General features: G+C 52.7%; 1 protein-coding gene across 2 annotated transcripts in view; it reads right to left on the minus strand.

Annotated features, from left to right (window-relative positions):
• Positions 1 to 19,039, minus strand: part of KDSR (3-ketodihydrosphingosine reductase) — a 37,891-nt gene that overhangs the window by 8,932 nt on the left and 9,920 nt on the right. For both annotated transcript variants that reach the window (XR_008201392.1, XM_052660354.1), the window contains exons 4-7: positions 17,405 to 17,470; positions 17,118 to 17,213; positions 10,938 to 11,129; positions 2,831 to 2,914 (exon numbers count right to left, since the gene is read on the minus strand). Coding sequence is in view for 1 of the 2 variants with exons in the window: in XM_052660354.1 (XP_052516314.1) it covers positions 2,831 to 2,914; positions 10,938 to 11,129; positions 17,118 to 17,213; positions 17,405 to 17,470 (438 nt within the window). In the remaining variant the exon portion in view is untranslated. The remainder of the gene's footprint in view (positions 1 to 2,830; positions 2,915 to 10,937; positions 11,130 to 17,117; positions 17,214 to 17,404; positions 17,471 to 19,039) is intronic.

A 19,039-nucleotide genomic window follows, 5' to 3' on the forward strand; every position in this document is an offset into this window, starting at 1 on the left:
TCGATACCATTACTACCCACTGCACTAAAAAGTGAGTAATTTTGACAGTCCTCCTCCCCTAATTTTACATAATTCTAGTTTTCTGCCTTTGAACAGATTCCTAGTTTTAGAACTAAGTCCATCTGGATTCCAGATCAGTTTCTACCTGGTTACCATGTAAAATTCAGCCCCTCAGCACCCCAGTTACTCTGTGGGACGAGAGTCCTAATTCCAGTGAGAACCATCAGAACTTCACTTAAAATATGAAAAAAAAAAAAAAAGACCCTGCCTTGTCTTTTTTATTTTTAAATCTTTGGAGCAACATGCAACCCATGTGCTCAAAAATTCTTTAGAAGGGAGTTTCAGTTAGAAGTTTCAAAACTTAAGCCTTAAATGGTATGAAACAATAAACTTTGTTTACCATGTGGGCTTGAAAAAACAAAATAAAAACCAGAACACATTTCCTTAAAATAGAAAAGTGTAGAGCTCATAAAAGTGTTTCTTGATGAACCTGAATTAAGAGAAAAGTCCTTTTGAAGGTGCCACCACTCTCCCACGTCCCCAGGCCAACACAACCACGCGTGGCCAGACCCACGGCAGAGGTGAAGCACTGTGCGCCCTCTACAGGGCTCACGGGGCAAGGCTGAACGCCATCCACCCGCAGGAGTCAGCCCAACGTGCCAGCCAAGGAAAGACAAACAGCAGTTTACCAGCGAATCAAATCTTCGCCGGGAAATCACCGCCTGTTGCCAGCTCTGCTTCTACCTAAAAGACCACTTATCAGATGTTGCAAATCTGCTTAGCGGATTTCCCTTATTCTAAAACAGAGCATTCAGGTTAACTATCTCTTTGAAATAGTAGTCATTTTAGGAAGCAGAGTCAAAAAGAAATGCATAGGGGGAAAGGCTTCTAAACCATAGACATCTTTCTGAAAATATACAGCCCATGGAGCGTTGGTGCTAGTTTTTATGAGGCACAGATTCACACTCAGTGAGAATCACTACGAAAGAGAAGAAAACCAGTCAACGCCAAGTTCAAGAGGGGAAGTGCTGACTGATTCCTTTCTTCCCCACTCTGCGTGCTCAGAGAGTGCCTCCTGCGTGTCAAGGCAGGTTCGCGTGAACAGAGCACAGGGCCTGCTTTCAGCTCGGGATGACTGACAGCCACCGTGTTACTGTTAAAGTCCAGAGGCGAGAAAGCACCCCGGAGAACAGTGAGGCCAGGGCAGAGCACGGTGAGCATCCCGCGGGAGGGACGCTGAGACACAGCAAGTCAGGGGAGTCCTCTCCAGGATGACGGCTGAACAGCAACGAAAAGAAACACACGAGGAAGACCCACCTGAACAGCCAGAGAGAGGGCGGCAAGAGTGCAGCCCATACGTGGGGGCGGCCGGAGCCCCGGCGCAGCTGAGGCCCGGAGGGGAGAAACTGCAGAGGGCGGGTGGCTGAGGTCCAGACGGGGTCCCAAACGGCTCAAGGCCCCTGGCTTCTACTCCCAGCGTGCGGGAGCCCGGGAAGCCGCACACCGCAGAATGCCATCGACACCAACATGTGGCATTTAATTCTAACTTCAGGTTAAATAAAATCAGACGTTCTGTGTCTTGGTCCCACTAGCTGCCTGGCAAGTGTTTAATAGCTGCATTGGGCCTGCATCACAGAGCTGCAGACATAGACCATTTCCACCATTCTAGAACATTCTATCAGACCATGCTGCACAAGAGTTTTCCATCTTTTGTGGTTTGGGTTTTTTTTTAAGTTTTGCCTTTTGGCCTTTTACTCACAAGAGGGGTTTGCACAGGGGAGTGACAAGAGCTGGCTTGTCCTTTGAAAGGATCACTAGCTACGCTATGAGAGACTCCAGCGGGGTAAGAGCTAGGAGCAGGCAGACCAAGCTGAAGACCATTACAACAGTTCAGGAGAAAATACCGGTGACTCACACTGCTGGGATGGTAGTGACACCCGCCGCTTTTTTTAAAAAAGTCAGACTGGGGATAGGTCCTGAGAGCAGAGCCCAGGGTGGTGTGAGAGGAGGCATCAAGGCTGGCTTCACGGTTTCCAGCCTGAGCAGCTGTGGGAATAGGGGGCACCAGAAATGAGATGGAAACTAGTAAGCGGGAACGAGAGGGAAGTCAAAAGTGCTGTTTTTGAAATGTTACATCTGAGGCGCCCATTAGATCTCCAGGCAGAGACAATGGATCAGGAACCACTTCAAGCCCTTAAATGAAATTCAGTCCAGAGGAGAAGATCGCTGAAGAGTACTATGTGTCATGCTGAGCCAGGAAGTGACGGCGGACTCTCGGTGACCCTGTGGACTGCAGCCCGCCAGGCTCCTCTGTCCATGGAAGTCTCCCCAACGCAGGGATGGAGCCCGTGTCTCTTAAGTCTCCTGCATCGGCAGCCAGTTTTTACCACTAGTGTCACCTGGGAAGCTAGTTAGAAATGCAAGCTATGCTCTCCATCAGAAAGGAAACACTGTATTCATCACATCAAGCCTGAAGACTTAGCAAAAACGGCCTTTGAAAACAGGGTCACACCAGGACTTTCCTCCTGGTCCAGTGGTTAGGACTCAACGCTTCCACTGCAGGGGCCTGAATTCAATCCCTAGTTTGGGAACTAAGATTCCCACAAGCCGTGTGCCATTGCCAAAAAATAACAAAGAAAATAGGGCTATAGACACCAGATTTCAAGTGAAAGTTCCAGAAAGTTCTGAGGCCTCTTGCAAGCACATAAGTTCAAAGAAGCTCAATTTTCTGACGAAAATGCCTGCAAGCTGAAGGACAGAAAGACAGAAAACAGGAAAAGGGGTTTCCAGCGTTCAAGACTGGAAATAGGGCACAGAGAGGCCTACTCACCTTGGTCTGGTTTTCTTTTGCAAACCCAGGGGTGTCTGTGTCTGGTGGGTAGGCAACTGTGACGTATACATTGTAAGGCTTCACCTGCGTTTCAGAGACAACATCGGGCCCTTTAGTAAAACAAGACACTTTCGCACCCTCCCTTATCAACCCGCACTGGCTGCCAGGCAGACATTCTGCACGCAGCCCTGATTTTCTCAAAAGGTGGTGAGACCAACAGGCTGGTTCTGTAGAGGAGTGCTGTGTGTGCGCGACCCCACAGACCGCAGCCCGCCAGGCTCCTCTGTCCATGGGGTTCTCCAGGCAAGAGAACTGGAGTGGGTTGCCACTCCCTTCTCCAGGGAATCTTTCTGATCCAGGGATTGAACCTGTGTCTCTGGCGTCTCCTGCATTGTAGGCGGGTTCTTTCCCCACTGAGACCCCAGAGAAGTCCCTACCACTGGCTGAATCAGGAAACTCTTGGCTCTGAAGATCATTTAGAAATAAACAGCTCACCCGAGCCTCTATTCTAGAAATCAGCGGGCCCTGAGCTACAGAGGTTCGCTCGCCTCCTTGTAAGTCTTTCGCTCCCACTGACCAGAGCCTGGAAGCTGCTGTGAGGACAGCAAATGGCGCTAAAAGGAAGCCCGCTTGTCCCCCGACCCCAACCCCAACCGCTCAGCACGGCAGCCACAGCCACGGGCAAGTCTGTGCCTTGGCCATCCGGCTGCAAAGCTGCTCTCCTTCACGGTGCTTCTCAAACTGCCGCTCTGCTAGCCTCACCTACGGTACAGGCTGAGACCGTTCAAACCCCTCCCCTTTGCCCCAGGCCCAGGGGGAGAGTGACCCCATCGCAAGTCTGCTGGCCCAGGAGTGCCCAGCGCCAGGGAGGGCTCAGGGCTCACTTCTTCAGCAAGCAGGGTGCTCCTTGGGGCTTCCCCCAGGTCAGACCAGGACCACCTCACCCGCATCTAACCACGGAAACTCCTCCCCAGCTTCTCTTCCAGCAACCCTGCCCGATCTCGAACAGGATCCCAGGCTTGGTTCCCTCTTGCCGCGTGTCCCCTCTGGAACCTCTCCACTCAGAACACACCGATGACCCCCAAGGTCGTCCTGCCGCCCAGCTGGGACGCAGCACCCCACGGGCCCCTGCTGCGCACCCCTGTGGCTCAGTGACACTAAGGGGGGTGATTCAAACCTTCGGAGCCTCAGCCACGACTCTGCCTGCTCCTGGCTCACTGCTGAGTCCCACGGGAACACCGAGGGGACCCGGACAGGCACTGGTCCTGAGGGAGGCCCCGCGCGTTTCAAGGAGGCCGACAGGTGAGTCACACGACACCTTGGAGCGCTCCAGGGTCCTGTCTGATCCGGTCTTTTCTCCCCCTGCTTCCCTCCGAGACGCGCAGCCCTGGAGGCCGGGGAAGGAGCTGCAGGGACAGGGGCGCCGAACCACTCAGCCTGGGACGGGCACCAGCAGGGGACGCGGTCCCCACTGGCTGGGCCCTGGACACCCAGGCGTGAGACGCACTTGCTCAGCGTCACAGGGCAGGCAGCCCCAAGGCCCAGCTCATAACGGCTCTGGACTCAGGCCAGGCAGGGAGGCTGATGAGCAAGCAATTTCTCTTCCACTTGTTTTCATGATAGCAATTTTAGAAAGTGTCTCCCACAGCCTTGCCCTTCACTGAGCACAGACAGAAGAAAAACACCACCGCCATCAAAAAACAAAAGTCAGTAAGCGGGAATCAGACCGCCCACCCGAAGCGTGAAGCTGGCGGCTCGGACGAGGCCGCTGCAGGGATAGTGCTCCTGTCCCCCGCCATGGGCCAGGACGGTGGGGCTGTGAGCTCCACGGCAGGATGTCAGAGTGGCGTTTCTCCAACTCAAGGTTACGGCTGAGCTGCCAGAAGAGCTTACTGCTTTTCAGAACAGCTTTTTCCCGGGGGTGGGGTTGGGAGAAACCAGTCCAATCCCTATCTGAGTACTGGTATCCTCGGTATAATCCTGGAGCCAGATGACCCTCTCAGCCTATGGCTGGGTAACTCCTGTGGCTACAAACTTAACCACTGTATTTATTTATTTTAATGTCTGTTTATTTATTTGGCTGTGCCAAATCTCAGGGATACCATGGGGACTCAGACAGTGAAGAATCCGCCTGCAATACAGGAGACCCACTTCCTGACCAAGTGGGTTTGATCACTTGGTCAGGAAGATCCCCTGGAGAAGGGAATGGCGACTCTCTCTAGTGTTGTTGCCTGGAAAATCCCATGGGCAAAGGAGCCTGGCGGGCTAGGGTGCATGGGGTTGCAAAGAGTCAGACCCGACAGAGACAAACACGCTTTCCCTGCACTGGGAACTCTGAGTCTTAGCCACTGGACCACCGGGGATGTCCCCACCGTATTTATTTATCCAACAAGTGAAAGTGAGACAGTCACACAGCATCACTGACTCAACGGACGTGAGTCAGACTCCAGGAGACGATGGAGGACAAGAGGCCCCGGCGCATCGCGGCCGTGGGGTCGCAAGAGCTGGACACGACTGAGGGAGTCAACAAGAGCAGCAACCCCACAGGCAGTTGCCACACTATTCCCACGCCCTCATGGAGCTTACAGGCTCCGGAAACTCCTGGTTAAATAATCTGTGAAAATCTAAATAAGCTGACTCTGGTTGTGGTTTAGTCACTCAGTCGTGTCCAACTCTTTGCGAACCCCTGGACTGTAGCCCACCAGGCTCCGCTGTCCGTGGGATTCTCCAGGCAAGAACACTGGAGACGGTAGCCATTTCCTCCTCCAAGGGATCTTCCCGACCCAGGATCAAACCCAGGTCTCCTGTGCTGGAGGTGGTGTCCTGCACTCCAGGAGGATTCTTTACCCTCTGAGCTACCAGGGAAGCCCCCAAAATTAACTCCACATCTTGATCCAATTAACTACGGTGAGTCCCCTGCATACGGGTGAGCTCCACTCTAAGCGAGTTCGCCTAAGTGCAGTTTGTCCCTAAGTCCAACGATGTTAGCCAGGTACCCAACCAGCACAATCAGCTATGCAGTGCTGCACTGTAACAAGTATATAATAGTCTTCAAAAATTACACATAAAAAAATAAAACATTTTAAATCTTACAGTACAGTACCTTGAAAAGTACTGAAGTGGCATGCAGGGGCTGGCACTGCGTGAACAGCAAGGAGCATCTCTGACTAGAGGGGGGAGAAGGGGCAGGAGATGGCAGGGCGGAAGGATCGTCAGCAGGTGGGGACAGAGGACCAGGGACAGCCTCACTCACAGCGTGCGGACCGGGTGCACCAAAGACACGTTTGCATCTCTGAAAGTTCACAGCCTGAAGGTTTGTGTGTGGGGACACATCAACCCCCTGGCCCCGGCAGAAAAGGAAATGAGGGTACTGGTTCTTGCTAAGACAGTGCTGACCCCTCAGGACCACCTCTGCGAAGAACTTAAGCCAGGACCGCACTGATTCTCTGTTGGTTTAGCCACTGTCTGCGTCTCTCTGGTCCTGCTGACCAACTCTTCTCTCCCTTCCACCCCAGGTCTGCCTGGTCCCACCCTACCATTATTTCCTCCCTTCCACCTGGCCTCAGTCGCAGAGATGCCCACTTAGGACCTAATTTATTACCCAAACAATTTCACCTAAAGGCGTGCTGTTCCTCATCCCATCAAAGCAAAGACAAGGGGGCAGAGAGCAGGGAGGAGCTTCCTGGGGGTCCGGGGTGAAGATCCTGCCTCCAGCGCAGGGTCTCAGGCCCATCCCTGCTCGGGCAACTGCGATCCCTTGTGCCGCGGGGCAATGAGCCTGAGCTGCAACCACTGAGCCTGCGGGTCCCAACCAGAGAGCCCTCGTGCCACAACTAAGAACCGCCACAGCCAAACAAAGTAACAACCAACCATTAAAGAAGAAAAGCGAAGACGAAGACCGAGGAGCTGGAGGAAGCATTAGAGCTGCTGACAGTGAAGCTCAGAACCTCAGCTTCAGCTTCTTTCCGAGCAGGAAAAGGTGAGGGAGGGGGTGGGGGTGATCGGGAGCAGGGATGTGCAAAGCGGGCACCTAGGTTTCTTTTATTTGGTCTCTGCTGCCGTATCTTTGGCTACACTCCCACCGCCAAAGCCTGCTTTCCTGAAAGAACAACTTCTAACGTCTTTAAGTGATGTCTTTATACCTAAAACACTGGGTTCAGAAAAGAAAGCCAAGAGTGCCAACAGAGATCCAGCTCTCGTCTAGGGAGCAAGAGTGTGGTGGAGGAAGACTGAAGGGCTCATTAAACCAGAAACAATGATCACAGGCACTTAGAGTCTTAAGTACAGAACGTTTCATTCACAAAAAACACAAACCACCTTGGCTAAACAGACCAAGAAGAACACAGCAGTGCAAGCTGGTGAGGGGACCGCATAGGCGGCAGTTCTGCTATGAACATGCTCGATTCCGATGACTGAACTTACTTCCCCTCAAGTCGATTTTCCATGGGACATGTTGATTTTAGTTTTTGCTTACATGAGGACATTTTATTTTAATAGAGTCCAAATATGGAGCAAAGTTAAGCCACCTGGCAAGCCCAGACTGGCCACTTGCAGTCTGTGAATCACACATGTCACTGAGAGGCTTCGGGGACTCGCCCAGAAGGGCAGCTCCGGTCTCTTCCCTCTTATTTATTAGCATCTTCCTTCCACCCAAAAGGGAAACAGGCCGCGCAGATCAAACATGTGCCCTGAGTGACTCCTGGAGTCCTTCTACGAGACAGGCTTAGGGACAGAAAGCCGTCATACATGCCTTTCAATCCCAAAAGGTGGCTTCTGCTGTGTTTCTGAGGCCAAAGGGAAGAGCTGAGGCAACCCTGACCTAAATTACAGACACATCATAGCACAGACAGGGAGCGGGAAGGCAGGACCAAAAGGCACAGACTTTGCTACTATTTCTGTTACAAAGTCATGATGCGGCTTTCAGCAACTGGACAGAATTTTGGAAAACTCAGCTTCACTACCTAGAAAGCTACACAAGGCCATCTGCCTCATGTATTTCGGGAAACTGTTATAAAAGAAGGTGGTTATTCATAGAGGGATGTATCGAAGTGAAAGCTACAAAAGAAATTACTGGTGTTCTTGTTGGAAATTTCACAGCCATATGTGCCCCACTGGCTAAGCATATGTTACAGAGACCTGTTATCAACTAAGCGTATCAAGGACGTCGATGACAGTGAAATCTGCGGCTGACTCCTGCGGGATGAGATGAGCACAGAGTGCTGGTCCCAAAGAGGCCGGTGGGGACTCTCACTGACCCGGGACGTGTCTGCGTCACACGAGCTCCTCCAGTGTTAGGGCAGCGTGGCACTCTGCTCAGCACCACCCAGGGCTCTCTGCAGGCTTCTGAATCCGAGGTCGGCCAGCTGCGGCCTGAGGACCAAATCTGGCCCTTTACCTGTTTCTATGAATAAAGATTTATTGGCACACATTCGTACCTGTTTATTTAAACCACTCACAAGGCTGCTCTCCTGCTATCATAAGAGATCTGAGTAGTTGCAACAGGCACCATCTAGCCCTCAAAGGCTAAAATATTCACTCTGGTGCTTTGGGGGGAAAAAACAAAGAAGCGCCCACTCCTACTCTAAACCATGAAACGAGCGCCTGAGGCCACACTCACTGTGAGCGGGTTGCTGCCGCTCAGTCGCTAAGCCGTGTTCGGCTCTTTGCGACTGCAGCCCGCCCGGCTCCTCTGCCCATGGGATCTCTCAGGCAAGCACACTGGAGCGGACTTCCTTCTCCAGTAAGAGAAACGGCCACAGTTAATTTTCTTCTGGGCTTTTAACATCATGGGGTAGTGTTACATTTCAGTACACAGCTGACCCCCGAACAACATGGAGGTCAAAGGCACTGACTCCCTGCGTGACCACATTTTAAAATCCACATTTAGCTTTCCAAGGCGCCCATCACACCCACGGTGCAGCATCTGAGGGTCCAACCACCCTCAGGTCAGGTGGCTCTACCATCTTTACTGGAAGAAAGCCATTCACAAGTGGACCCGTGCAGTTCAAATCCATGACGTTCAAGGGCAACTATATATAGAATTAGAAGGAATTTCACCCTAAAGTACACGGCTTGGGAAAGGGCCACGCGGTGCTCCCTAAGCACCCCCGGTGGCAGCAGCGCAGAGGAGGACGGAGCTGCACACGCCTGGCAGGCGCCGACTGGACGCTGACCCCAAGCACCCTCCTGCCACGACACCCTCAGTAACCATGCAGATTCGTGACCACGCCCATTCATCAGTCTTTCTTTAGGGTATTAAACCGTAAGTATCAGGAGAGCCAAGTGCAATTTTTAGTCCAAGTCTTATTCTCATTTTTACCAACAAGGATGATGAGATCAAGTTAAATGATTTGTCTAAAAACAGAGCTACACAGTAGCTCTTCCCTCACACACATCCTCATTCTATTAGTCAGGACTTCCCTGGTAGCTTAGACGGTAAGGCGTCTGTCTACAATGCTGGAGACCTGGGTTTGATCCCTGGGTCGGGAAGATCCCCTGGAGAAAGAAATGGCAACCCACTCCAGTACTACTGCCTGGAAAATCCCATGGACAGAGGAGCCTGGTAGGCTACAGTCCATGGGGTCGCAAAGAGTCGGACACGACTGAGCGACTTCACTTTCCTTTCCTTTCAGGTGGCTCAGTGGCAGAGAATCTGCCTGCCAACACAGGAGATGCAGGAGACGCGTGTTCGATCCCTGGGTCGGGAAGATCCCCTGGAGGAGGAAATGGCCACCCGCCCCAGCATTCCTGCCTGGGAAATCCCCATGGACAGCAGAGCCTGGCGGGCTATAGTCCACAGGGTTGCAAAGAGTCAGACACAACTGAACACCTGAATATACATGCATAAAGGAAGGATCTTTTCATTAAAGGAACATCTTTAAAGAATGTTAAAGAACAATGACAAAGAAGGGGATAAAGTATCTGGTTACCCTTATGCATACTCACACGGTATCAGGTCAATACAGTCACAGCTTATGGGGATCTTTAAAATTATCTATTTATTATTATTTTTTTAATCAAGGTGCATCTTTCTTGTTTACTTTTTGGCTGCATTGTGAAGCATGTGGAACTTCCCCAACCAGGGATTGAACCCGTGTTGCCTGCAGTGGGAGCCTGGAGTCTCAACCACTGGGAAACCGAGGAAGTCTGACACAGTTATTTTATCGTGTTTTACTTCACTGCACTTTGTAGACACTGCATTTTTACTAATTGCAGGTTTGAGCTTCCCAGGTGGTAAACAACCTACCTGCCAATGCAGGAGGCATTAGAGATGAGGGGTCGATCCCTGAGTCAGGACGATCCCCGGGAGGAGGGCACGGCAACCCCCTCCAGTGTTCTTGCCTGGAGAATCCCGTGGACAGAGGAGCCTGGCAGGCTACAGTCCATGGGGTCGCACAGAGTCACTCACGACTGGAGTGACTCACACTCATCCACAGACACTGCATGTTTTATCCGATGAATGTCTGTGGCAACCTCGCACTGAGCAAGTCTACCGGCATCAGAGTTCCAACAGCCACTTGCTCACTTCATGACTCTGTGATACATTTTGGTAATTCTCCCAGTATTTCAAGCATTTCGTCATGACTGTATCTGTTACGGTGATCTGAGATCAGTGACCTTTGATGTTACTACTAAGGGCTCACTGAAGGCTCAGAAGATGGTTAACATTTTTGAGCAACACAGTATTTTTAAATTAAGAATGTTCACTGTTTCTTTCAACGTTCTTGCACACGTCACAGCACAGCACAGCCGAGACACAGCCTTCCTGTGCACAGGGAAGCCGAACACTCCTGCGACTCGCTTTAGTGTGATGCTCTCTCTACTGCAGATGTCTGAAACACAAGAGCTCTGCCGTCTGCCCATAATACTATGAAGATGTTGGTACTGCTAAGTTAGGTTCAGTTGCTCAGTCATGTCTGACTCTTTGCGACCCCATGGACTGCAGCACGCCAGGCCTCCCTGTCCATCACCAACTCCCAGAGCTTACTCAAACCCACGTCCATGGGGTTGCAAAGAGTTGGACACAACTGAGTGATTAAACCGAACTGAAAGGAGAACATGTTCCCCTAGGCTGAAAGGAACAACGTAAAAGTGAAGATGCTCTTACCTCCATCTGCAAAGCCTCTGCCAGTCCCCTGATGGCAAACTTAGATGAAGAGTACGCTGTGTAACCAAAGAGGCCCAGCTGCCCAGCCTGGGAGGACACGAAGACGACCCTGCCCACGCGGCGCTCCTTCATGGTGGTGATCACCGCCCGGCTGGGGTACACGCTGCCCAGGTAGTTGACGCTCATCAGCCTCTGCAGGGAACAAACAGGCCTGGAGCCTGAGCAGGGCGCACGCCACAGGCACCCGCCCCGGGTCACCGGTGCGCCTGCGCCCCTGCGGTACGCCGCCCCGAGTCACTGGCGCACCCTTCGGGTACCCGCCCCAGGTCACCAGTGCACCCCACGGGCACCCACCCCGAGCCAGAGCCCGGGTCACCGGTGCGCCCCACGGGCACCTGCCCCGAGCCAGAGCCCGGGTCACCGGTGCGCCCCACGGGCGCCCGCCCCAAGCCGGAGCCCGGGTCACTGGGTGCTCAGCGGAGCTGCTGAACAAACCAGAACTAAAGGGTCCCAGAAGTGACTGTGACACACAGGGCTCCCCGCTGGGGGCCCGTTTCTTTTCTTTCTCTCTCCGTCTTCTTTGCTGCCATACAGTTGCTTCACAATGTCGCTAGCTTCTGCTGTACAAGAGAGGGAATCAGCTCCGTGCAAACGCACAGCCCGCCCCTCTGGGGCATCACAGAGCGCCGAGCTCACTGCCTGGCCTACGCCTGCCACTCCCTGTTTGCGCAGGGCGGTGCGGAAAACATCAGTCTCAGCCTCCCAGTTCACCCCCCTCCCCTGTGTCCGCCTGTGAGAGCCTATCTCAATCTCCGGTTTCACTCTAACCTCACATTCTCACGACAGCACTCAGGTCTTTGCTGAAGCCTGGACAAAATTAGTCTTCTCCTTAGAAAAAGTACACTGCACGGTGCAGGTAATCCTTTTGAGAGACAGTCTGAGCAAAGAGCTTCTAAATAGTTCCTGCCCTGTTAGTTCTAAGTGACAGAGAGGCCAGGACAGGAGTTAAGAGCGTGGACTGCGGGGCTGGGCTCTACCATTCACGCCTATTTGATGAAAAAGCTGGACACTCTATGTAATTCCTCCGCGAAAAGTGGGTTCACACAGTGTGATCTCACAGGCCTGCGGCAAGGACTGAAAGAGGAAGCAGGAGGTAAGCGCCCTCCCCGCCCCACCGCAGCAACCACCCAGTGCATGTGGGTTCTCGTGACGGGGGAGGACAGGCACAGGTACCAAGGGTCTCCTTTCCCCTCGTCCTGGGAACTCTTAAAACTTTAAAATTTTCAACCTGAAAGTCTCATGACACTGTATCACAATGCTTCTACATTAGAAAGTCTTATGAAAAACTAGGTCTATCACCATGTACAATATAAAACAGAAAAAATAACAGAGGCTCCCAGGTGGAACCCAGGCCTCCTGCGCGTCCCGCTGAGCTATCAGGGGAGCCTCCAGGTGGCGCTAGAGGTGAAGCGCCCGCCCGCAAGGCAGGAGACCAGGAGACGCGGTTCCATCCCTGGGCCGGGAAGATCCCGGGAGGAGGGCATGGGAGCCCACTCCAGTATTCCTGCCGGGAGAAGCCCATGGACAGAGGAGCCTGGCGGGCTCCAGTCCGTGGGGTCGTGAAGAGTCAGATGCGACTGAAGCAACTTAGCAGGCACACACTACATCTATTAAAGAAATTAAAGTTAAAACCTTCCCACAAAGAAAATCTCAGGCTTCACTGGTGAATTCTACCAAGCATTTAAGGAAAATAAATCAATCCTACACAAATTCTTCCAGAAAACTGAAAAGGACGGACCATTCCTCTACTGATGTTATGAGGCCAAAAAGTAACACAAAACCAAAAAGTAACATTACAAAACGCTACAGCTAATATCCCTCAAGAACATAGAAAGGATAACACATCCTGACCAAAGGAGGCTTATCTCAGGAACACAAGGCTGGAAACATCTGGAAACTAATCAGTGTGATTCACCACATTAACTCACTATTTGATGGTGAAAAGGACTCGATGATCAGCCCGGTAGAGGCAGAAAGAGCGCCTGACAAAATTAAACATCCATTCCACAAAAAACTCTCGGCAAATTAGGATAAACTGCTAAACTCGAAAAAGGGCGTCTACCGAAAATAAACAAACAAAGCTGCAGCTAACATCAGGCTTAAGAGTAAAAGGCCAACTGCTTCCTCCCTAAAGTCAGGAGCGAGACAGAAACGCCTACTTTGGCCACCTGTAGTCAGCACGGCACTGGAAGTTCCAGCCCACGGAATACGCGTATCTAGATAGCAGTGGGAGACCTAAGACTTCCAGATGACCTGATCTTGGCTGCAGAAAGTCCAGTGAACACTAGAATTAATAGTTGAGTTCAGCAACACTGCACGATCGATACACAAAAATCAACTGTAGTTTTTTCTACATGAGCAACGAAAACTCAAGAAATTGAAATAAAAAAACCACTGACACAAACATCAAAAAATATAAAATACTGAAAAACAACATGCAAGCTCCACACGCTGAAAATTATGAAACACGACTGAGATAATTTTGTTTAAAAACTTAAATAAATGGAGATATATATTATGTTATATGGGTTGCTGCTGCTGCTGCTGCTAAGTCGCTTCAGTCGTGTCCAACTCTGTGCGACCCCATAGACGGCAGCCCACCAGGCTCCCCCGTCCCTGGCATTCTCCAGGCAAGAAGACTGGAGTGGGTTGCCATTTCCTTCTCCAATGCATGAAAGTGTGAAGTGAAAGTGAAGTCGCTCAGTTGTGTCCGACTCTTAACGACCCCATGGACTGCGGCCCACCAGGCTCTTCCGTCCATGGGATTTTCCAGGCAAGAGTGCTGGAGTGGGGTGCCATCGCCTTCTCGGGTTATATGGGTCAGAAGACCAAATATCGTTAAGATGTCAGTTTCCCTCACATGTACCTATGATGTCAGTGCAAAATCCCAATCAAGATGAACTGGGGCTTCCCTGGTGTTCCAATGGTTAAGAACCCGCCTTGCGATGCAGGGACGTGGGTTTGATCCCTGCTCAGGGAATTAAGATCCCACATGGTGTGAAGTGCCTGAGCCCACACGCCTCACCTAGAGAGCAGCCCACACGACACCACTGCTGGGACAGAGTGACAAGTGGTCCAAGTGCAGAGGTGCTGGTGTGGAGATGGTGCGGGGCTGGGCAGGGCGGGTGCTGGTGTGGAGATGGTGCGGGGCTGGGCAGGGGGAGGTGCTGGTGTAGAGATGGTGCGGGGCTGGGCAGGGAGATGGTGCGGGGCTGGGTAGGTCAGGTGCTGGTGTGGAGATGGTGAGGGGCTGGGGAGGGCGGGTGCTGGTGTGGAGATGGTGCGGGGCTGGGAGGGGGCGGTGCTAGTGTGGAGATGGTGCGGGGCTGGGAGGGGGCGGTGCTAGTGTGGAGATGGTGAGGGGCTGGGCAGGGAGATGGTGCGGGGCTGGGTAGGTCAGGTGCTGGTGTGGAGATGGTGTGGGGCTGGGCAGGGGGATGCTGGTGTGGAGATGGTGCGGGGCTGGGCAGGGGGATGCTGGTGTAGAGATGGTGCGGGGCTGGGCAGGGAGATGGTGCAGGGCTGGGCAGGTCAGGTGCTGGTGTGGAGATGGTGCAGGGCTGGGCAGGGGGAGGTGCTGGTGTGGAGATGGTGCGGGGCTGGGCAGGGAGATGGTGCAGGGCTGGGCAGGTCAGGTGCTGGTGTGGAGATGGTGCAGGGCTGGGCAGGGGGAGGTGCTGGTGTGGAGATGGTGCGGGGCTGGGCAGGGAGATGGTGCAGGGCTGGGCAGGTCAGGTGCTGGTGTGGAGATGGTGCGGGGCTGGGAGGGGGCGGTGCTGGTGTAGAGATGGTGCGGGGCTGGGCAGGGAGATGGTGCGGGGCTGGGCAGGGGGATGCTGGTGTAGAGATGGTGCGGGGCTGGGCAGGGAGATGGTGCGGGGCTGGGTAGGTCAGGTGCTGGTGTGGAGATGGTGCGGGGCTGGGCGGGGGCGGTGCTGGTGTGGAGATGGTGCGGGGCTGGGCAGGGCGGGTGCTGGTGTGGAGATGGTGCGGGGCTCGGCGGAGGGCGTGCAAAAGAAATGGACTGTGACTGCTTTTTCAAGCAAAGTGAGAGAGACAGAGGAAGGAGACAGTGTGATGGGAGACGGGCTGAGAGTAAATGAGTGTTTTAAAAGGATTAGATTCATGCATTTTTAAAATATTGCCGCATACTTCATATTCTATACATGCGTTTTATTTCTTCCTTCATCTCACCCGTTTCATATTTTCTCCTTGCCACTGACACCCACCCGCAGCTGCCTGAGTTTTTTTAATGCCGCACCACACGGCAGGCAGCATCTTAGTCCCCTGGCGGGCCTGAACCCGTAAGCCCTGCGGCAGGAGCATGGAGCCTTGACCAGGACTGCCAGGGCAGGCCCGCACAGTCACCCGGTCTCATGTGCTTAGCTCCTGCTCCTCTTACTCAGTCATGACCCCCACACATCTCTGACTCTGAGCTCCAGGCCTCCGTTAGACACAGATGCGGGTGCCCTCCCCCTCTGCCCTGCACAGACCCTGCTCCCCGGCGCCCGGCTGCACAGCTCTGCGTTTACGTGCTGCAACCACACAGCCCCTTGCACACTGGTCCTCTTCACCGTCCACGGTCGACCGAGGAGTCTGCCGACCTCCCTTCATACCATCTTCCACACACAGGCACACAGCTCACACTTCTCTCTCGCTGGCCACCTCTGAAGTCTTTCCCCTCATCCGTTCATGCCTAGACTACAGCGACTTCCTGCAACTAATTCTTTACACAGCCGTTGACATAATCTTCAAAATCTCCCTGCCAGTACCTAGAGATAAAGGCATATAGGTCAAGACATCTATCTCTTGATTCCCCTCTCCTTTGGCTGTGCTGAGTGGCATGTAGAATGTTAGATCCCAGACCAGGGATTGAACCCACAGCCCCTGCCTCAGAAGGCAGAGTCGTAACCACTGGACACCAGGAAGTCCTGACCCAACAGCTATCTTTTCTGCTGAGCCGATAAAGAAGCCTCACAACACCAGAATCCCAGCTAAGGCAGCACCCTGCGCCTGCCTCTGCTGGCCTTGCCCAGCTTGACTTGAAATCGCAGAGCTCACAGTGCTTTCCCCCAGCCTGTCAGAGCAGGACGTCCGAACTGCTGCTCTGGGAGGCTCCTCTTCCATAACAGCGGGTGCACTCTAACGTCACTGAGAAGATCACTCAAAGCCCATCACCACCATGAAGGCTCTAGAGACCAGGAAGAGAGAGACAGCTGACGCGACAGCAAGTGAAGAAAAGCAAGCTGTGCACGGAAGGACTTCAAGGCTGCTGTGCGCTTCTGCAGCCGACACTTCAAAACCATGACACGCTGTGGCGTGCTGCCTTCCTCTCTGGGCTTGAGAATGCCAGAGTCTGCTCTCCAGCTTCTTTGGGTTTTCACTGTTAAAAACACGGATACTTGACAAGACAATCCAGCATCTCTTGGCTCACAAAGAGCTCTATTGATAATACGACCTCAGTAAGTCAATACTAATCTGTGTCAGGCTGGAGGTTGCATTCCCATCTTACAGCTGAGGAAGCCAAGGTCCAGCGGTTTGCGTAAACTTCTAAGGCTGGATGGTCACTGGGACTAAAACCCTGTCCAGCCTTCCTCTAGTTTGCTGAAGCTTCTGTTAAACTGGAATGCATTTCACCTATTTCATTCATGAAGCTTTTAGCCAAAAACTAGTTCTCCCTCCAGCCCACTCCAGTGCTCTTGCCTGGACAGAGGAGCCTGGTGGACTGCAGTCCATGGGGTCCCGAAGAGTCGGACACGACTGAGCGACTTCACTTTCACTTTTCACTTTCATACACTGGAGAAGGAAATGGCAGCCCACTCCAGTACTCTTGCCTGGACACAGGAGCCTGGTGGGCCGCAGTCCATGGGGTCCCGAAGAGTCGGACACGACTGAGCAACTTCACTTTCACTTTTCACTTTCACACACTGGAGAAGGAAATGGCAGCCCACTCCAGTGCTCTTGCCTGGAGAATCCCAGGGATGGGGGAGCCTGGTGGGCTGCCGTCTATGGGGTCGCACAGAGTCAGACATGACTAAAGCGACTTAGCAGCAGCAGCAGCAGTTCTCCCTTTTAGTGTATGGGCTACCACAGTGAGAAAATAAACAAATTTTTACTTACTTCAAAAGTACTAACTTCAAGATCTTCAAATTTTCCTGCAAGTGACGTTCCTGCACAGTTCACAAGCATGTCCACCGGGCCCAACTTCTCCTGTGCCTGGAAGTTCATCAAATTGGGCATCAAGGAAGAGAAACAAAGAACCCGTTAGCAGCCAATCAAGTTGATAAACAAAATCCACAAAACGATTAGACCTACAGGGAAGGTATGCCACCTGCAGGCCATACATCAAAACGGCAAGGACCAATCAAAAGGCGAGTGGGTTAACTTCAATTGACCCAACCTCTTACTTGTTTTATGACGTTCTCTACTTGGCTATAGTCTTGAGAAACATCAACTGATATACAAAGCACCACCTGTTAGAAAGAGAAAAAAATGATCAAAGCTTTAAATGCAGGGCTTTAAAAGAACTGTCATTAAGAATTAAAGGCAATTTTTTCCAGCAGATAAGGAGCCCAGTTTGGATGCTCCAATTCCAGGGTCGAAGCCGCTGACGATGCAACTAGGAGGCCGATGGGGGATGGGCGGGCAGCTCTTCCAGGGGTTCAGCGGCGAAAGACACCGCCCACAAGGCAGGGGATGCGGGAGATGGGGGTTGGATCCTTGGGTCTGGAAGACCCCCTGGAGGAGGGCATGGCAACCCGCTCCAGTGTTCTTGCCTGGAGAATCCCAGGGACGGGGAGCCTGGTGGGCTGCACAGAGTCGGACACGGCTGAAGCAACTCAGCCTGCATACACGGGCAATTTTTGGCAGGGGCGGGGGGAAAAGCTGCTAACAAACTACCAGGGAAAAAACGTCGCCAGGGCCCTCCTTATGCTACGCAGAGAAACGCACCAGCTCTGGGACAGGAGGCCGCCCTGGCCCCTCGTGCACGCCCCAGCCCTGAGGACCTTCCCCTTCCTGGATGTGCAGGTCAAGGACTATTCACACGGCCTGAGGCTTCTGCTGGGTGAAGAGCAGGGCTAACCAGGGGGAGAGGGAGCGGCCGCAGTGTCAGCAAGACTGGCCTTCACCAGGATGCTCCAGATCCGTGTTCTAGACGATGCCCCTTCTCTACCAGAGCTCAGAGGGACAGGGAAACAAAGCAACGAAACTGGGAGACCCGCCGAGCTGAAGCAGCAATGCTGGGGGACCCACCGAGCTGGTGCTTTCCAATGTCTGTGGGCTTCAGAGAAGGGGGTAGAGACAGAGGCCCCAGTACTAGAGAAACCCCCCCACACACACACACAGACACAAAGAAAGGTGGATGAGGACATCTGCTTGCAGCAGAGTGCAGAGGAAGGAAAATGCAAACAGCCAGTAAAAGAGAGCTGATCCAAGGCATGCTGGGGCGCCCAGGGTCACGCCGCAGCTGTTTAAGAGACGAGGCAGGTTTATCCGACTGACATGAAACGTTCTCTCTGCTTCACTGCCCTAGCATCTTAACATCACCGACTCAATGGACATGAGTCCGAGCAAACTCTGGAAGATGATAAGGACCGGGAAGCCTGGCATGCTGCAGTCCAGCAGTCCATGGGGTCGCAAAGAGTCGGACATGACTTCGCGACTTAACAACAAAACAGACAATAGAGCTCTCTAATGAATTTCTGGAGGGAAAAAATGAGGCGATTGAAACCACAGTGAAACACCATTTAAAACCCATCAGAAAAGCAAGACTTAGAAAGTCTGTTAATACCAAGTATTGGCAAGGAGTCACTACTGGCAGGAGTATAACCATTTTGGTGAAGCATGCACTCAACAGTTTCATTTCTAGGTGTATTCCATCCTTGTACAACATGCACAGAGACAAACCTTAGCAATAGCAAGGAGAGCAAACTGAAAGAAAAAATGGAGACACCCTAAATACCCACCCACAGTAGAGCTGACGGAGGAGAGTCTACACAGACAAGAGACTCTTGACAGAGAGCTGATGGATGGAGGAGAGT

The sequence above is a fragment of the Budorcas taxicolor genome, chromosome 22 (assembly GCF_023091745.1).
Source record: "Budorcas taxicolor isolate Tak-1 chromosome 22, Takin1.1, whole genome shotgun sequence".
NCBI classification, from domain to species: domain Eukaryota; kingdom Metazoa; phylum Chordata; class Mammalia; order Artiodactyla; family Bovidae; genus Budorcas; species Budorcas taxicolor.